This window comes from Phallusia mammillata, chromosome 2 (genome assembly GCF_965637545.1).
Source record: "Phallusia mammillata chromosome 2, kaPhaMamm4.hap1.1, whole genome shotgun sequence".
NCBI lineage: Eukaryota > Metazoa > Chordata > Ascidiacea > Phlebobranchia > Ascidiidae > Phallusia > Phallusia mammillata.
In genome coordinates, this window is record NC_137253.1 from 4,789,319 (window position 1) to 4,807,074 (window position 17,756).

At 36.6% G+C, this 17,756-nt stretch overlaps 2 protein-coding genes across 2 annotated transcripts; one reads left to right on the top strand and one right to left on the bottom strand.

Annotated features, from left to right (window-relative positions):
- Positions 1–119: 119 nt before the first annotated feature.
- Positions 120–6,780, bottom strand: LOC145213779 (cholecystokinin receptor type A-like). Its single transcript, XM_080082168.1, has 7 exons — positions 6,568–6,780; positions 5,272–5,491; positions 4,612–4,788; positions 4,049–4,187; positions 1,904–2,361; positions 1,274–1,470; positions 120–880 (listed from the first exon to the last, which is right to left on the bottom strand). The coding sequence occupies exons 1-7, from the start codon at positions 6,653–6,655 to the stop codon at positions 249–251; spliced, it is 1,911 nt and encodes a 636-aa protein (XP_079938294.1). The 5' UTR covers positions 6,656–6,780; the 3' UTR covers positions 120–248.
- A 7,230-nt stretch (positions 6,781–14,010) lies between these two features.
- LOC145214998 (transcription initiation factor TFIID subunit 11-like) lies at positions 14,011–16,757 on the top strand. Its single transcript, XM_080083652.1, has 3 exons — positions 14,011–14,302; positions 15,351–15,507; positions 16,085–16,757. The coding sequence occupies exons 1-3, from the start codon at positions 14,100–14,102 to the stop codon at positions 16,238–16,240; spliced, it is 516 nt and encodes a 171-aa protein (XP_079939778.1). The 5' UTR covers positions 14,011–14,099; the 3' UTR covers positions 16,241–16,757.
- The last annotated feature ends 999 nt before the right edge of the window (positions 16,758–17,756 follow it).

The following is a 17,756-nucleotide window of genomic DNA, read 5'->3' on the forward strand; positions in this document are numbered from 1 at the left end:
AACTCTGTAGTAAACTGTTTATCTGGTATCGATGAAATTTTCACAGCTTAACGGCGTGGTTTTGATGCTAATAGCCTACGACATTAGGTCTCATTTGTTCGGTGAATAGCTAAAACAAATTTGGCCAACAAAATTTTGTTTATTTTTTTACAAACATCAAAAAGGTGAGGTACGTATGATGACAACTGTGAGGAAATATTGCATTCGGTGAAGTTAAAAAAACAAACAACAAAAAATAACAAGAAAATTTAAAGATCGGTTTCGGAGCGGTGGAAAGGTTTGCTCCGAGGTTTTTCGTAAAGCTTTTCTCTGCTTCGTGCAATTTGCCAGGAAAGTGAATTTTCCCTCAACTCATCCGATAACACCGGATCAGCGGATCGTTGCGGGGACAGGGGGAGCAAAGTCCTTCTCACCACTGGAGGGCTCAAATCGGGATTATGGGGTCGTGGGAGGGTGGAAACTACACTAACTGCCACATTGTGGTGACTTATACCCTCAATTCCGTACATCCTGTGAACATTTATACAATCCAAACATTCACGTTTATTTCTGCGACTTCGATCCGGCAACGTCATTGCGCCATTGTTTGTGACGTCATAATGTGACGTTTGAGGCGTCATGAAAGTAGAAATAGTCGAAAGCGGTTCTTGTGGATTTTCCTCAATATGAACTTGAACATTGTGGATGGAGGTGATGACGTCATCGTCGCTGTCGTCATCCATGACGAATGACGCGTTTTGTGCTGACGTCAGTGAACGTTGACGTTGGTCGTCGCTTCTAGAACGTCGACGTAAAGCAGCGACGCCATTTGACGATGCTTCTCCAGCTTCTGAAGTAACAGTTTGAATCGATTCAGCCCCATGTAAAGACAAACGCCATTCTGCAGAAAAATTGAAAGTGTTAATTTGCCAAAAAGACGATAATTCACATTTTCTCATCGGTTTGTGGGGGGTCGGCTGCTCTTTACCGAGCCGTATAATTTTTCAGGCTAAATGCTTAGAAATATTTTTCCAAATATCCCGGGGATGATAAACTAATTTATGCGTTTTTATTGCCCAATATTGCAGTGTTTTTAAGGGCCGGTCCGCGATAAAATTTCAGTTTGAAAAACGGTCCCCAGTGCAAAAAAGGTTGCCGAACCCTGTTTTATACTCTTTAACTTAAAAAAAGTCGTGTCACCTATCTATTTAAAGTTTTGAGCAAAAATGTCATTTTTACTAAACTCTGTTTGTTGTTTTGTTTTTTAATTTCATTTTTAACACTGACATGTTACCTTCATTTTCCTGGTGCGATTTTCTTTTTAGACTTGATTTGAGTTTTTTGTGCCATGGCTGCGTGGCATTCTGTAATTGGCTCACACCGTTGGCATGTGACAAGTTTCTAGTTCCTGATTGGTTGCTGGTAGCTGCGTGAGTCAAGTACGCCCTCGAGCGGTCAAACGGTGTTTGCTTTCGGCACATAAACAGGTTTCTGCGCAAACCAAACATTTCATGCTATTTTTTACGAATGATACTTTTTGCTAATTGCTCAAAAACACGGTTAAACATTAGAATCAGGGTTGCCATCGACATGGACCCCAAAATAAGGACAACCGAAAAAACTAAATTTCCATATAAAACGAAACAAACGGTTTTGAACAAATCTTTGCATTTATACGAGCCATGATATGTCACATGCCATATTTTTCGCCAGAAAGAATCAGTTTCAGAAACTCCTTGTTTTAACAGTTCAGGTCTAGGTTTAATGTTACTTGTAGCATGACTTGTAATGGTTGAAGATAAGGCAAAATAAGGACAAATCTTAGAAAAATGACGGTATGGCAACCCTGGTTAGAACTATCCAAACAAGCACCAAAACTGCTTTGTCATGATTAGTCAGCAAAGCACCACATTATATTACTTACATAAAATGCGCTTTAAAGTTCTGGGTGCAAGCTCCATACAACAGCGGGTCCCAAACACACGTGCTCATCGACAGCCACGTGACTGTAAACTCGATCCATTGTGACGTCATAGTGGTAGGGCGTCGCAGACCGTGGAAACCGAAAGCCAGATAAAGAGCGTGTCCAAAGTACGGGGCCCAGCAGACGACAAAAACGGTCAGAACAAAGATGATAGTTTGCGTGGCTCTGCTATCCATCGTAGCGTGTGTTTGGCCACTAGATATCGTGAAGAGGTTGTAGCGAGACGAGAAGTACGACATGAAGTTGCGTTTCTGGGGATTCACCGCGTTACCGTTCACCGTGTTGATTTGCCTCCGACTCTCGCCGTTAGGGAGAGCGCCAGAGGTAGCGTGTTGTGCCATGTTGCTGTGGCTGCGTTTCACCGTTTTTCTGTGTTTCTCAGCTTGTGATTTGGTAACCTAGAAAATATTTTTTCGTTAAAATACCTATTTTGTTGAACTCACACATAGCCTTAATCATAACTTGGTACACAAAGCGTTAAAGTGCATGTAGCTTTTTTGTCATTTACCCTTGGGAGAATTTGGAGAAAAAAGTATTCCCAAATTTCTTTTACAGTCTAAGTATGCATGCCTGATAATTTTGGTTAATTAAACTTGCCCTGAAAGCAGTGGTGGGATTCAGCCGGTTCGCACCGGTTCTATAGAACCGTCTCACGAAATGTTATGAGATCAGCAAACCGGTTAGCATTACTGGTTATTGTCAATGGACTCTTTTTGTAACAGAACCGGCGGAAAAATACGACTCTTGTGATAGAACCGACTGGCAAAACAATTTGAATCCCACCACTGCCTGAAAGCATGGCAAATTTACCTTCGGGGACTTTACTTTAATATAAACTTAAACAAAGCGGCTTTCTGCGGAATACCTAGACAAAATGCGCAATGCTCAGACAGTCTTGGTAGCATGACTTGATGATGGATTATACCGCACTTAAGTATAATAAATCCGAAGATGAGGTTTTTAAAATCGGCGTCATAGCGCTTGACCTACTTCGGGTAATCCAATGACGTCACCCGCAGAGAACAGCCAATAAACAAAAACGCGTGAAATCGACAACCAAGTCGTGGTGTCATTATAAACTTTGTGACGTCATAAATCTAAATAAAGACAATTCGCAACCTTCAAATGACACTTTTTACGGAATTGTACAATGCCAAACTTACAATTTTGTCTCGTAGCAAATTTTCTACTGGTTTTGTAACCATAGCGGAAATATAGGGTTCGCTGACTTGCGGAAACGTAGACCTGTAGTTTGCAAACTTTTTGGTCAGTGGTTCTTAACCGGGGTTCGATCGAACCCCAGGGGTTCCGCAACGCCGAATCAGGGGTTCGACGAAGGTCTTTTTGAAGTACAATACAAATACTCGTTTTTGTCAAACTTTAGGGTCTTTAGTGGCTAAAAACGGCAATTTGTATTTGCTTAATATCAAAACACTGGAAGGTTAAACTTAGGCAGGGGTGCTTTAAACTGCTCTAAACAGTTTTGGGGTACTAAAAAGAGTATTACCAGCCTAATAACCAAATGTGTCAGACTTTTTGTACGCCTATTGTGTGCCAACAATGCGAACAAAACAGGTACCACAAGCATCACAATATACATTATGACATCATAAACACTTAAGACTGATCTCCTCGCTGTGCAGCTCAATCTGTGCACCGAGCTAGAAATTAATCTGGGCTTTTGGTTTTATTTTCTTTTTTTGACGTAACAAAGAGCATTGTTCGCGTTGTTCGTAAGCATAAACACAACGAAATTTTGTTGGCAGCAAAAACTATTACTTCATCTTTTTCATGTTTGTGTACAGATGCCAAAAAGACAATGCTTCATTTTGGTAAAAACTAAAAATTGCCGGAATTAAAGCAATCATGAAACAAGTTGTTTGTACTATTATTTCAGAATATAACAAAATGACAAACAGTAACTGTTGTCACTGCGTTTGAACAAAAACTAATTATGATCCACCAAAGAAAATGGGTTTAAAACCTAGGATGTAAATTTGGGGTTCGACCAAAGGCTGAAGAATATCGTAGGGGTTCGGCCGTTATAAAAAGGTTAAGAACCACTGTTTTAGGTGATCAACTGACCTTGTATATAAGAGCGTAGGAAGAAAATGCTGCGAGTCCAGTGGTGATGTAAACTGATGTAATGTAGAAAACTGAATAAACCGCAGCACTACCTCCCAGCATCCAACTTATACCGCAGATATGGCCGTTATTCGAATACCTGAAACAAAATCGTTATTGTTAAAATATGCAAAGTTCATTAAGTCACAAAATTTTATTACGCGGTCACCAATTAATTTGTTATTTGAGGTTTTATTTTGTGAAAATAAATCATCCGTTATTTGAATACCTGCAGTAAAATTGTCCATAAAATGACATAATCGTATCGCGGTGACAATTTAATTTGGAATTTGGTGCTTTATTTTGTGAAAACTAAAATGTTTAAGGCACAAAAATGTCTTAGCGGTTAAGATTGGCGCCTGCAAAAGACATTTAGATTGAGATTTTTTTACAATGCCACGTTTAATTTGTACTTATTTAACAGACCTTCTTAGACTTATCCATGCAATTTTTAGTCAATATAATTGGTAAATAATAACGTTGGTGGAATTAAAATGAAACACGAATCACCTGGCAGCACTTACCTATATCTTCCTAGTCCAGTCAGTGGAAAAACGCAAGACACTGCTGCCGACCACCACGAAAGGAAGATCAACTTTTTCGCTGTTCCCTTTTTCATGCGTTTGCTAAAAGGTCGGCTGATCACGTGATAACGATCCATTGCAATGCCGGCGACGGACAAAATTGAAACTGTGCGAAATCTGAGAAAAAACAAGCCCTTGTAAAAATGGTTTCGCGTGAAATGAACTCTTAGGTGTAGTGTACTGTACAGTTTTGTTTCTAAGTATTTAAAAATCCATGTTTATTTCAAACAAGTAGTTATTTTTTGATTTAACAAACTTAATTGTTGTTCAAATGGAGTAATGCTAAACAAAATACTCGCAAATTAATAACTTTTTTGCTCTGCAGAAGCCCTACGTTCTGGTGGGCAAAACGTCAACAAAATTGTAAGTTCTCAAAAAAAAACTAGTTTTAAGTTTAACATCACGCCAGCTGCATGACAAAACCGAAACGGTCCCCCAAATTTCTCCAGCGGTTTCCCAAAATTTGGAAATGGCTATTTTTTGGTATTTAAATGAAACACTTGCGGTCTCTCAAAACTACTCAGCGGTCACCCAAACCAAACCTTAAAAAAAACCTGTCCCTAATAAAAAACAGAAATATAACAACTTTTTGCCACTTACATAAACGTGAAAAAGCCGTAGACCTGACAGAATTCATCACCTAGCAACCAGTCTCCAACGACCGTTGCCATGACGATAAAAGGTATGGAGAAAACGCTTGTAAGTAGTTGACTAGCACATAGGGACACAACCCACATATTTGTGATCGTCCGTAAAGTTCGTTTCTTGTAAACCAGCCAGATGATGGCGCTGTTAAACACCAAACCGAAAACCATCAAAGCTGTAGAAAAATAAAAAAAACATATCATAAGTGGTTTAGTTGTATGTATTTTCGTTGCTGTATAAATTTAGGTTGGTTAAAACTAGTGATGCACCGAAGTTTTGGTTGTCCGAAACATGTCAGCCGCGATATGCCGTTTCCCATGTTTAGGGCTCGGCCCGAACTTTTTGAAAAAATTCTGCCGAAACCGAACTGTTTTGATTAATGCCTCTAATGACAACTTTGCCAATATGAAACATTGTAAATTAACTATATGTTGCATCTAAAAAATACGAGCCAAGTTATCCGCAAAATATTAGAACTTTAGTAAGGTACGCATTTTTAAAGTGATTTTGGAGTGTCATAAACCAGTTTACTCGCATCAACAACACAAGATTTAGTTGAAAACATCCATAGGAAAGGGAACTTTAGGTTCGGCCTGATTCGGCCGAATTTATTGGGCCTCGTGGCCGAATATTCGGTTTCGGCCCGAACCTTTTAGGCGGGTTCGGTGCATCACTAGTTAAAACTGCTTTTCAAACGTCTGGCGGTATTGTAAAAGTACTACAAAAACGTTAACACTTTTAAAGGAACAAAACTAGTGAGTCAAACTATGGTCCCTAAACGACTACTTTACAAACAGCTGACTCAATGTTTGTTATCCAATGCGAACTCGTAAAATGCTGGACATAGCATCAAAGTTTCAAAAAATGCCAAACTGGCCCCAATAACATGCCACAAGGATTAAGACTAAACCCGTGCTACTTGAAAATTCAAAGCTAGCGCATCGAAAAAGACTCCAATTTTACGGCCTTTTGAGTGCAGTGATTGCTAGTCTTTTAAACATGTTCTGCAGCTTATGATAAACGTGCCACAATTTAGCTTAGTGAACATCGTTTATCATATTTTTGCTTCGTTGCGTTTGTACACGGATCAACGACCTGCATTATATGCCCTTTTACCCTTCACCAAAATAACTAAAAGTACAATATAAAACTACTTTTTGCATATCTTTAGCAATGAGTTGTACTAGATTCTATAAAGTCAAAATATGGAAGGATTCTAAAAACAGAAAGGTTAATAGTGACGTAACAAACCTGATAACAATATGCATTGTACGATGGTTGCAGCCAGTGTTATTGGATAACCTTGCGTTTCAAACGTTGTATTGTCTTCTAAGGCCATTTCTTTTGCCTTTTTGTAGAAACTAGCTTCACCTTTGATGTCAACAAAACATTTCAATGGTTTCTCCTAGCTTTAATGTTTAACAACCTTATATTGCAACACAATCTGAAACGAAGTAAGGAATCATTAGAATTTAAATCAACTCTTTTGATTTTAGCAAACGCTAACATGCTCCAAATAGTGAAACGTTCTTAAATGCTTGTCACTTGTAACATGTAGGCCTGTGCCTGTATAAAAGACAACAGAAATGTATCTTTCCTTCAAAATAGAAACAAAGTAACATTCAAACTTTTTATGCTCTGTCAATTTTCGTTTTTAGGATTGACTTCATTATGTTTTCAAACCGACACAAAAGTTCTAACGTGCTAAACTTGCAAAACCACAAAAAAAACGTGAAGCAATACTCATGCTCCTATTGGTATGCGAAGCAACACTGCGTAACCAATTTGTTCCACATAACTGGGCCCATGGCTTTGCACATGACCAATTTCTGGTTCTGTAGTCTGCCTTTATATGCTGCATGAACGTTCTCCTCATATCTGACATCTGCCCTGCAACAATTTAAGCCCTATTTCGTAAACTGAATGAATTATTGACAAAGCGACAAGCGCACATTTAGCGTTTTTTTTCGCGAGCATCCTTATTTGACCGGGTACCGTAATAGAACAATAGTACATATTTTGCATTAATAAATAAAGCAATTTTTTATCAAAATCCGTAAGGTTCGCAAAGCAAAAATAACCCTTTTGGCGTGCAAAAACTGTTGTTCTAGTGTCCTATATTATTTGCGTTTTTCTTATTTTAACATAATATTGTCAATCAAAATGAGGTTTTTAGATTACGAAAACGCACTTTTTTGTAATTTTCTACTTTATAAACTCTTTTTATCATAAAGGTTAAAAACCTGGTTGAAATCTTTATTATTGTTTAGTCAACTTGAAACAGATAGGTGCTTGGTATTTAGATGTATGGTTAGTATTCTTAAACACAGCATATTCAAAAGCCGATAGAACGGTATCTAGTCTAGTGGCTGCTTCCCGCTAATGGCCCGCGCTTATAGCAACATCCATTTAGAGATGTACGTTTGGAATTTACACAACCTAAGAGAATTGGTCCTTTATCAAAACACAAGGCGTATTGTGTGAACGATTTTCCGCCTTGAATTTCTGTAAGCGTAGACTTTGCAGCAACTAGTTTTAAACTAGAATGAATGGCAACAACACCGTACTATTCTAGCATTGCGTGTACTGATTCTATTGCGTCGTAATGTTAGTTTATTGCAACTACAAGATTTCCTTGTACAAATTTTCGGCGTTTTCTTAACATCTAGTCACTAGTGCGAATGCATCCACCAACAAACAGGTAACCGCCTTTTTCTATTTTTTCTATGATTCACAAAAAAATCGTTTTTGCTATTTTAAGCATTAACGCAATTACGAATGCTGGATTTGGATTGTTCAAATGTCCTGGAAATAGCAAAAATCCCTAAAATCGATTTATTGCAATTCCTGAAAGACTGACGATGCAAAACAACAGCAAAAAAAACATTTGTAGCTATGCCTAATTGGCAACTAGAAGGCCTTGCTTACAATCGCTGTTTTAAGTAACAGTAGCAATTTGCCAGGAAATGTTTCTCCTCGCGGCTCTGGGAGCTATTTCTTTGGTCAAATATAGTGCATAAGGCCCTATTCCCAGTGGTGGGGTTTAATTTTTTTTGTCAACCAGTTCTATCGCAAAAGTCATATTTTTCAGCCAGTTCTGTTACAAAAAGTCCATCGAATAGTAATCCCAACTTGTTCGCTGATCTCATAAAATTTCGTGAGACGGTTCTATAGGAACCTGTGCGAACCGCCTGAATCCAACCACTGCCTATTCACTATAAGCGCCAATATAATCAATTTAATTACGGCTATTTCTCTCATTTTATGTCAACGTGTAAATAGTACAGTAATATCACACTTAAAACAGTAACGTAGGCTACCGTTAAAACAGTAATTTCATCTGGCAATTGAACAACTTTTAAAATTAGCTGTGTCACTGTTTTTAAACGTTGTGAACTGCCTCCGGAATCGAAAAATCACGTAGGCTTAGTATAGATAAGTGGTGCTTAACCCGATACGCATGACTGATTCTGTAAGGTAGCAAACCAACAACTTCTATGTGAAAACATATTTTGTGAGGGTTTTCAAAACTTGAGTGCCTATGATGGGTTCTTAAGATTATACCTTGATGAGTATATTCAAAATTTTACATGAGATTTTTTGTATCAAAGAATTGGAATTAAAAAGATTGTAAAAAGCTTTTTACAAGTCGAAATGTATTTTTTTGACAAATCTTTACTAAATACGAAATAGAACATTCATATTTCCAATAGTGACTACCACAAATACCCACTTTAACTGTATAGTCAAAATAATTTACAATCTATTGTGCAATATCCAATCGAAAGTTGTTCAAGTTGCTTTGTGACGTAGCATTGATGATTAATTGACGTAACAAGTGCCATTGTCAAAGAACATTACCATTGTTAGCAAGTCAACAAGTAGGTTATATCCTCAACGAGGCAAAAGAAAACATATTGCTTTGACAATTTCTTCACAAATATTAGCTGTTGGAAAAGTACTGCTAAAAAGATCAATACACCTAATAAACCTCTACATTCTGTACTAAGTATTAAAAAAACGTTTCCCACAAATACCTTTTTAACAAAAGTCTGAAGTACTGAAACTGTCTGATACAAACGTCTTGCCTCAGATACTTTCTAGTTGCAAATAACGCTTTGGTCATGCGTTTTTCACATGAAAGAATGCGTAACTAGCTGTAACCAAGCAATTACCAATTTACCGCTCCACCCTTTCCTCGTTTTGCGCTCCAACGATTGCAAACCATTGTGTCGTGTTCTACAATCGCTCCCCAATGGATTGAAAGTGATTAAAGGCCGTGGACCGAGACATGACCCCAGCAATGATCTTAGAAACAAAAAAATGGCGATGTAAGATTGTTGGACCTCGATGCGGGAGATCTTGGCCTCCATGGCACTATTGTGTCAGCTAGCTGTGTTTGTCCCCAGGAAGTTAGCTGTTAGTCGCCAACTACAGTCAGTAAACACCAGACACACGCTTCTATCGCACCTTTGCAAGAAGAAAAAAGAAATAAATACGTGACCAGGTCATTAATGATCGCACAACAAAAGTTAAAAAGTGATTGAAACCGACTAGGTTAACAAATGATACTTCAAACATGTTTATACTTATACATCGTTTGGAGCTATGATGTGTTTTTTCTCAATTCAGAATAATTTTGTTTTGTTTTATCTTATTTCTTGCTAATTGTTACAATCAAGCACAATAATACACCCACCTGTGTTAAAAATATGTTTCTCACTGTAAAATACATCGATTTTTGTCAGTTCGGAAGTGTATTTTAATGCATTTCTGCAATGGCTGAAAATAGATCTGAACATATATCCGGTAATATTGCTTAAAACAGCCTAACAATTTGTCTCACAATATTTCACGTACAAAGCTATCATACGTTAACAAATGGTAATCCAAAAGCGGATATCCGGAAACTCACTGATCCATCATCGGATTTTAATAATCTAATATACAACAACATCCGTATACACAACATAACAACATGTTTCCATATATAGCACAATAATTGATGTCTCAAATTGCCACGTGCATACGCCAGCAGCTGTACCTAACATCTGTTGTTGGGCCGATGCATATTTCTGACTCTATTATTTTGCACGCTGCCTGCACCGACATGACTCTTGTCTTAATTAAAGCCGTAAGGGGATCATCGCTTATGTGAACTTGTTTATGCGACCTTTCTTCAGGCAATGTTACATCGTAGTCTGTCATGCACTGCCCTGTGTTAGCTTCAATCTATGCCAGCTGCTCAAACTTTTTTTTAATTTTTTGTCATATAGGTCCCTTCGTAATTTTTTCGAGCTAAATATATTTATACCACTGATAACACCATGGCAAATTAAAACTGTCGAATTACCAACTACAAGTTAATTTATTCTTTTTGAAAATATTCCTACTACAACATGCAATGAATTTAGTTTAGATTCGTAAGATCACTTATCGTAAGATTGCGTGGGAATATTTCACAGGAAATTTATTAAGTCACAAACAAGACTAAAACAATATATATGTATATATAGTGCACGAACAATCGCTTTGTTTTTTACCTATAACTGAAGCAATTAAACCACTTCTTGTCACAGAAAACTCATTTGTCTGACTAATTTTTACTTATGCAAAATTAAACATATGCAAACACATGCAAAATCTCATTAACAGTGGTCGGCAACCGCCGGTCCGCGAGGAGTTAGTTACCGGGCCGTATAATTTTTTTAGGTTAAATGCTATAAAACATTTTGTCCATGTATTCCAGGGATGATAACTAATTTAGACGTTTTTATTGCTAAATATTTGTAGTTTTTTAAAGACCGGTCCGCGATAAAATTTTAGTTTTAAAAACGGTCCGCAGTGCAAAAAAGGTTGCCGACCCCTGTTCTATAAGACGGTAGAAATACTTTAGGCTCCTCGCGATCCCTCTGAAATCGCGTGGCGGACTCAAAAGGGAACGCGGACCCCAGTTTGAGAACCGCATATCTCTGCTGATTGAAATGTGTTTCTGAAATTATTTTAATCGTCACATTTTGTAGACCATATTTTGGGTGATATAATTTTCAGGCTTTCTTGGATTTCATAATAACGGCAAACTATTTATTTTTCAAAAACGTTTTCTGTATGTGGAAAATCATTCCATAAAAATGTGATTACTCAAAACGTTTAGGACTATAAGTTAAGCTAGTATGAGTCGTAGTAGAAAGCCTGACTGGTTCTTCAACAAAACGAACCAGTACCAGAAGTCCATCAACATAAAACTGGTATACATCTTTTTTACGCTTGGAATTTAACAAATTGCTCTAAAATTCTGATGTCATAAAAATCGAAGTTATAATCTGCTGCTACCTTTACTCATTTACCAAATCTTTGCTTTTTTACTGACAGTTGTGTTTAAATTCCGTTCGTAGAACATTATAAACTAATCAAGTTTGAAACAACTACGAATCAAAGTTTTTCTGTGGTCGAAGCGCAAAGCTGGGTGGAAATTTACTCATGCGGAACTTTTAAGTCAACTTCCCATGTCTGTCACGCTTAAAGTATTTCAAAAATTTGTTTGAGATACATCTGCTCTTTGGCAATGATAGTGGCCATTATTTTATTTTGAAAGTGACCATTAGTTTATAACTTATCCAAAAATATCTTCTTAAAGCCAGTGAATGTGTTATACATAGTTTTAATTGGGTAAAAACCTTTTCCTAACGTGAATTTTAACCAGTGCACAAGTAAGGCTAACAAACAAATCTTCAAAATGAGTTGAAATTTTTCACAATAGACCACTCACTGTCCAGCGATGATATAAGATATATTTTTTCATGCTTTGAACTGTTTATTTACGAAGTTTTCATTCAGGCTGAGCAATCTTGACCTAATTGCCCTGATACTTTTGTGAATCGTCAATTCGGCCATGTCCAACGCTGCGCAGAATATGTACATTTAGGCTACACGCAAATGTGACTCCTGTTATCAAACTCACCACAACGAAGAATAGATAACAAACTTTCCGATGACCAAGATTAGTCGTCCTGTTATTAAATATCTTTCCTGCAACAACAGATTTAATGATCATGGGATTTTATCAACTTATCACCACAAAGACCAGAAGCGATTTGTAAAGTCAACAAACCCATCCACAATCCATTGTGTTCAGGGATTTGTCTGGGCGTGATCCAACTTTACTGAGGTAAGTTGTTTGTATTTGCCCCTCCAATTATTATCAATGATGCCGCTTATGTCCACAAGGCGATAAAATTAAATCAGTTTAAATATCTTGTCAGAGTCTTGCTGTCTTGTTTCAAATGCTTTTGGCTACATTTTTGTACAAAAAAAAGTTTTAGCTACGTACATCTTTTGCACAATACTATAATTGCGAGTGTTTCGTAATGCAGACAAACGTCGACACGTAAGTATTCACTTTAAATGCGAACCACCTGCAGCATTGCATTGTCCTTTGGGTCGGATAATTTGCTTATTTTTACCCTCTTAGTGGGGTTTTGTATTTTTTTTTCTGTTTCCACCAATCGGCTTTTACCAGGGAGTAATGTAAGTTCATAGATAGTTTGTGATCCGCAATACCGTTTGCTTTGATGACGCTTTAAGCGTACGAGGTGTAGCTTTATTCACTTATTTCATGTTTGTATGAAAATAAACTCGGTGACAACACTTGTTTTGCAATTTAAATATTCATATGACAATTTATACTTGATCTGATACAAAACCACACTGAATTGAAGTGCCTCAATATATTTTTTCAAGATGAGAAGAATACCTTTAAGCACAAAATATAAAATATGTAAATCATCATAAGTTTATATTTAGTAACAGTTGAAAACGGTCAGTGAATTAGCAATGAAGTATAAACTCAACTGTGTCATATTCTTTTTAAACATGATGGTAGAAAACCAAAATGACAGCATTGACAAATGCTAGACGAGCTTTAGACCAGTGCTCTTCATCCTTTTTTGGTCTGGTGAACCCTTAACTTGTTGTGACGAACTCATGCACCTTGTTTACTTAAAATCAAAACTGTTAATGTAAACATTTTTGATCAAAAACTTTTGGCGTAAATTAACGTCAATCTGCACTGTGCACAAAGCGTCTTTTGAAGTAGATATACGTCGACCGGCCTGAAAGTGTTAGACATCAACATTTTAAAAAACGAAAGGTTCATTTATACATCAATTGAAACAATGGTTCATTAAAAGTTTGTGATGCACCCTTGTATACCCTTTCGTACTGGTGCACCCCATATATATTTTTGTGCACCCTATGGTACACCGTGCACACCGGTTGAAGAGCACTGCTTTAGACCACGTAGCCAAGATGTTTACTCACTCCAAAATTGATTTTGGCTTCGAGCCAATGCGGCCACGTGCGGTAACTGCACGTACCCCACACAAGTCCACAACATGTCGTATATTGAATAGATGCTAACACTAGGCTTTAAATCAGACTTGTACAACACAACTATGCATGTACAACACAACTATCCAAGTCTTTTTTCAGTTTTCTAGTCCATGTATTGGACACAATTTTTTTTACCTTGGTGGGTCTATGACATTTACAATTTAAAAACGTTTCATAAGTCTTTCTAATCTTCGGTATTGACTGCAAAAGCTGATTTTGTTTTACAAAAGGTTGGTGATTCAATTTAACTTTCGTTTTTCTTTTTCAAACTGTTTCACTCATCCGATAAATACGATGTCTATGAGGAATATTGTGTTTGCTTTGCAGCAATACATTTTCTGTCAAAGTTTGTTTTGAAATAAATTCCTTTTCTCAAAAGGTTTTGAATTAATATGAGTGCCCAGCAGCATGCGGTGTCTAGCGGTAAAATAAACCGGAAGCGAACCCATTCGTCGACTTCCGATTCTTCTTTCAAATCGCCAAATGAAGCGAGCAAGAAACCAATATTAGAAAGAGCCCAAAGCGTTGGTGAAGACGGCCTCACTGCCAAGAAGAAGAAGGAATTATTGGATGCTGAGGAACGTTTAAGAATGCAGTAAGTAAAACATAAAGTTACAAAACATATTTTTAACATTAACTTAGTGTGAAAAATTTTGTATCACATATAGGGTTCCTCTATTTCTCGACTTTTTCGTTTCTCGAGAAACAAGAAATTAAAAATCCATTTCTCGAGAATCTCGAGAGTCTCGAAATTTTTATTTAGGTCGAGTTTCTAACAAAAACAAACAAACAAATTTCCGATTGTCTGTTTTTTCGCTTCTAGTAGCGATCGCAAGTAGTGACTCGCTAGCAAACCAGCAAAAAACGAAGCGACTGTAAAAGATCTTACGCAACCAGGCGTGACTACTGCCTGGGAAAGGTGAAAGTTAAGCGGCAACAAACGCTAAAAATCGCTGTTTCGCAAGCAAAATAAGAAAGTTATGTGTCCAGTCCGCTCTAGAGGCGAGTTGAAACGAAAAATACACGTAATAAGAGGTGTCATATTTACTTTTTGTTTAAGATACATGACGTAATATTTCTCGAGAAATTTTTATTTATTTCTCGAGAATCGAGACTTGATTTTTTCGAGATTTCTCGAGAAGGAACCCTAGTATCACATCACACTTATATCTCTGTTTGAAGCAGTGGTTCTCAAACTTTTTTATTGTCAGGGCCAAATGGTAGTTTTTTTAAGTGTTTAGGGAGCTGCAAAAAATGAAACCTTGAGAAAATCCCAAAGGACCATTACCTTGAAAGCTAAAATAGCAATCTTTTGGTGGTAGCTTGCATATTTTGGAGGAGCCCTTTGAGAATCACTGGTCTGGAGTGTCTGTATTTCGTACTCCTAAGAAAATATTGATTTTAGGAAAAATTAAAATGAATAAAATGTGTTGCTAAATAAATACTAAAAGAAATAAAACGATTGTTGTGTTATTACTAAAATATATAAAATGTGTGTTGTGTTTCATTTTATTTATTTAAGATTTGGCAGAAAAAAATACAATGTAAAAAGATTATCAGCTTGTTGCCTGCTGGTATCCACACAATTTTAAAAAGATTTAATGTATGATTCAAATAAAAAAAACACTGTTGTGCACTTCCAGTAGATTGGTGACATCTTTTTCTGATGATCAACTCAACAGATATGAGATGTATAGAAGATCTTCGTTTCCAAAAGCCTCCATAAAACGATTAATGCAAAATATTGCTGGATGCAGTGTATCTCAAAATGTTGTCATTGCCATGTCTGGAGTTGCCAAGGTAAGCAAATATGAATCGAACAGATTTATATTTTTAAACCATCAAAGTGGTTACATGTGTGTTGTTAGAAAGGCCACTTGCACAACTTTGGATTTTAAACAGCACTGGGGAATCAAACACTTCCATCAACAATTATAGTTGGATTTGGTAAAAATTAAAAATATTTAAAAAAAATCACTAATTGAACATTACATTTTTGAAAACAAACTATAACCTGCCATTATTGACCAATTACTCAAACATTTATGCCAAAAAAGTCATTTAATCAAGTGTATATTTACTTCGCTATTAACAAGAAGGATTGGGAATAGATCTTTGCTTTTACTCCTCAGTCCTGATTTTAAGTTCAATTTCATAATCCCTTTTCATTTGTAAACTGTTTTTTTTTTACAAACCGTTACTAAGACGCATGAGAATTTATACTACATGATATTCAAACTCAAACAGATAAACATTTTTCTGTTGTGGGTAAAAATGAAGTCTTCAGTCTGAGAAAATAGTCTTGGAAGTGTTGACTTTTGCTAAACAACAGCTTTTTGCACACCCTCTTTTTATTTGTTTGCTTGTTAATTTGCAGGTGTATGTTGGTGAAATCATGGAACAAGCTCTTGATGTGATGGAAGGATTAGGAGAACAACCACCCGTAAAACCACGTCACATTCGTGAAGCAGTTAGAAGATTAAAAGCTCAAAAAACAGTTCCCTACTCCTCGGCACATGGACCACCATTCTGAAATTTAATCAGTCACAGTTCATAAATCAGATGAAGACAGCCAAGATAGGACATTCTTGGTGGACAGTATTGAAGATAGAGCACTGATGGGTGCATGAGAGTCAATTTTGGCACCAGTATTGCAATGCATACTTTTTCTCTGCTCTTTTTATATACTTCGTTATTGAACACAAATTAGTGGCACATTGTTTCAATTAACTTTTTCGAGCCTTGGCCATTGAAAAAAATGTCTGTCTATGTTTTTACGGTTAACTACAAAGTTTTTGTGATTGCAGTTTTAATAGATTGTTTTACAGTAATGGGTATAACATTTTTTTACATCAGCCTGTAGTTAAAACTTCTTTTACACGTTTAGTTATGGATTTTATCCTGTTACCAAACACGATGGTTTGATAGATGAACTTTGAAATATTGCAAGAAACACCCATACATTCAACCAAAACAATTGTTTGAATGAACTGTATTTTGTGCAGAACTATTTACCTGGGTTTAAAAATAAAGCAAGAACAAAATTTGAATTTGACCTAACTTTACTGATGCGACAAGATTAAGTGCAAGTGGGTTTAGAGTTAGACAAGCCAATGAAAAAATATCTCCCTATTTTTTCGATTCAATAAAAAGTTTATTGGACTGCAGTTTCTATGATTTGTGTCACAACAGTGGAATAATTTTTCATCAAGCTGTTGGTTGATATTTTTTTAATTGGAGATCAATTTTTCAGGTTTCATTTTGCTAGCTAAACGATGGCTAAATAGGTGAAATATTGCAATCAGCATTCAATAGATTATAAGTACACTAGTCCAAATCAACTGAAAACAGTGTTTTGTACAAGGTCATTCAATAGCCTTAAAGACATAGCAAAAACGAAGTCTGATTTCGACCTTGATGTAACAAGATTCGAGAGTTAAACATGAATTTCTAGAGATTTGTCATTGCCGGTACTTAAAAATCCCTGTCACGTGACTGGTAACATAAACTAGTGATGTACCGAATCGGCGAAATTTCGATTCGGCCGAAACCGAATATTCGGCGGTTTTGCCAAATAAATTCGGCCGAATCAACCGAATCATTTATGACGTCATGCGAATTCGTACCCTACGCGTTTGACATGAAAACATAAGTTGATATACCAGGCAATAAGTGCAGAATGGTTTTGTTTCGTCCTTATTTTAGTTCAGTGAGGTATAACATTGCCAACCCGACAATGAATTACTGATTTTCGTCTGCAGTGGGAAAAGCTACAATGTGTTAAAAAATATTCGGCCGAAACCGAATCTTTGCAAAAGTGGCCGATTCGGCCGAATAAATTCGGCAAACCGAATATTCGGTACATCTCTAATATAAAGTTAAACCCCTTGAGACTTTATGTCTAAAGCTTATTATCAACAATTCTATTATAATTTTTCGTATGTAGATTTTTCCCTTCCGCCATTTAAGTGCCCGTATGTTTTGCATGATTTATTCAAAATCGAGCTGCAAATTAAATTAAATTCTGCCACCTGTCGATCGCCTGTCGA

What these genes read in the sequence shown, in the direction of transcription:
- LOC145213779 (XM_080082168.1), bottom strand. Translation starts at nt 6,655, where the DNA reads ATGGCCTTAGAAGACAATACAACGTTTGAAACGCAAGGTTATCCAATA. An exon ending in ACAATGCATATTGTTATCAG is followed by an intron (nt 5,492 to 6,567) that starts GTTTGTTACGTC and finishes ATTTTTCTACAG; the next exon opens with CTTTGATGGTTTTCGGTTTG. An exon ending in ATCGCACCAGGAAAATGAAG is followed by an intron (nt 881 to 1,273) that starts GTAACATGTCAG and finishes ATTTTTCTGCAG; the next exon opens with AATGGCGTTTGTCTTTACAT.
- LOC145214998 (XM_080083652.1), top strand. Translation starts at nt 14,100, where the DNA reads ATGAGTGCCCAGCAGCATGCGGTGTCTAGCGGTAAAATAAACCGGAAG. An exon ending in GAGGAACGTTTAAGAATGCA is followed by an intron (nt 14,303 to 15,350) that starts GTAAGTAAAACA and finishes GTGCACTTCCAG; the next exon opens with TAGATTGGTGACATCTTTTT. An exon ending in CCATGTCTGGAGTTGCCAAG is followed by an intron (nt 15,508 to 16,084) that starts GTAAGCAAATAT and finishes GTTAATTTGCAG; the next exon opens with GTGTATGTTGGTGAAATCAT.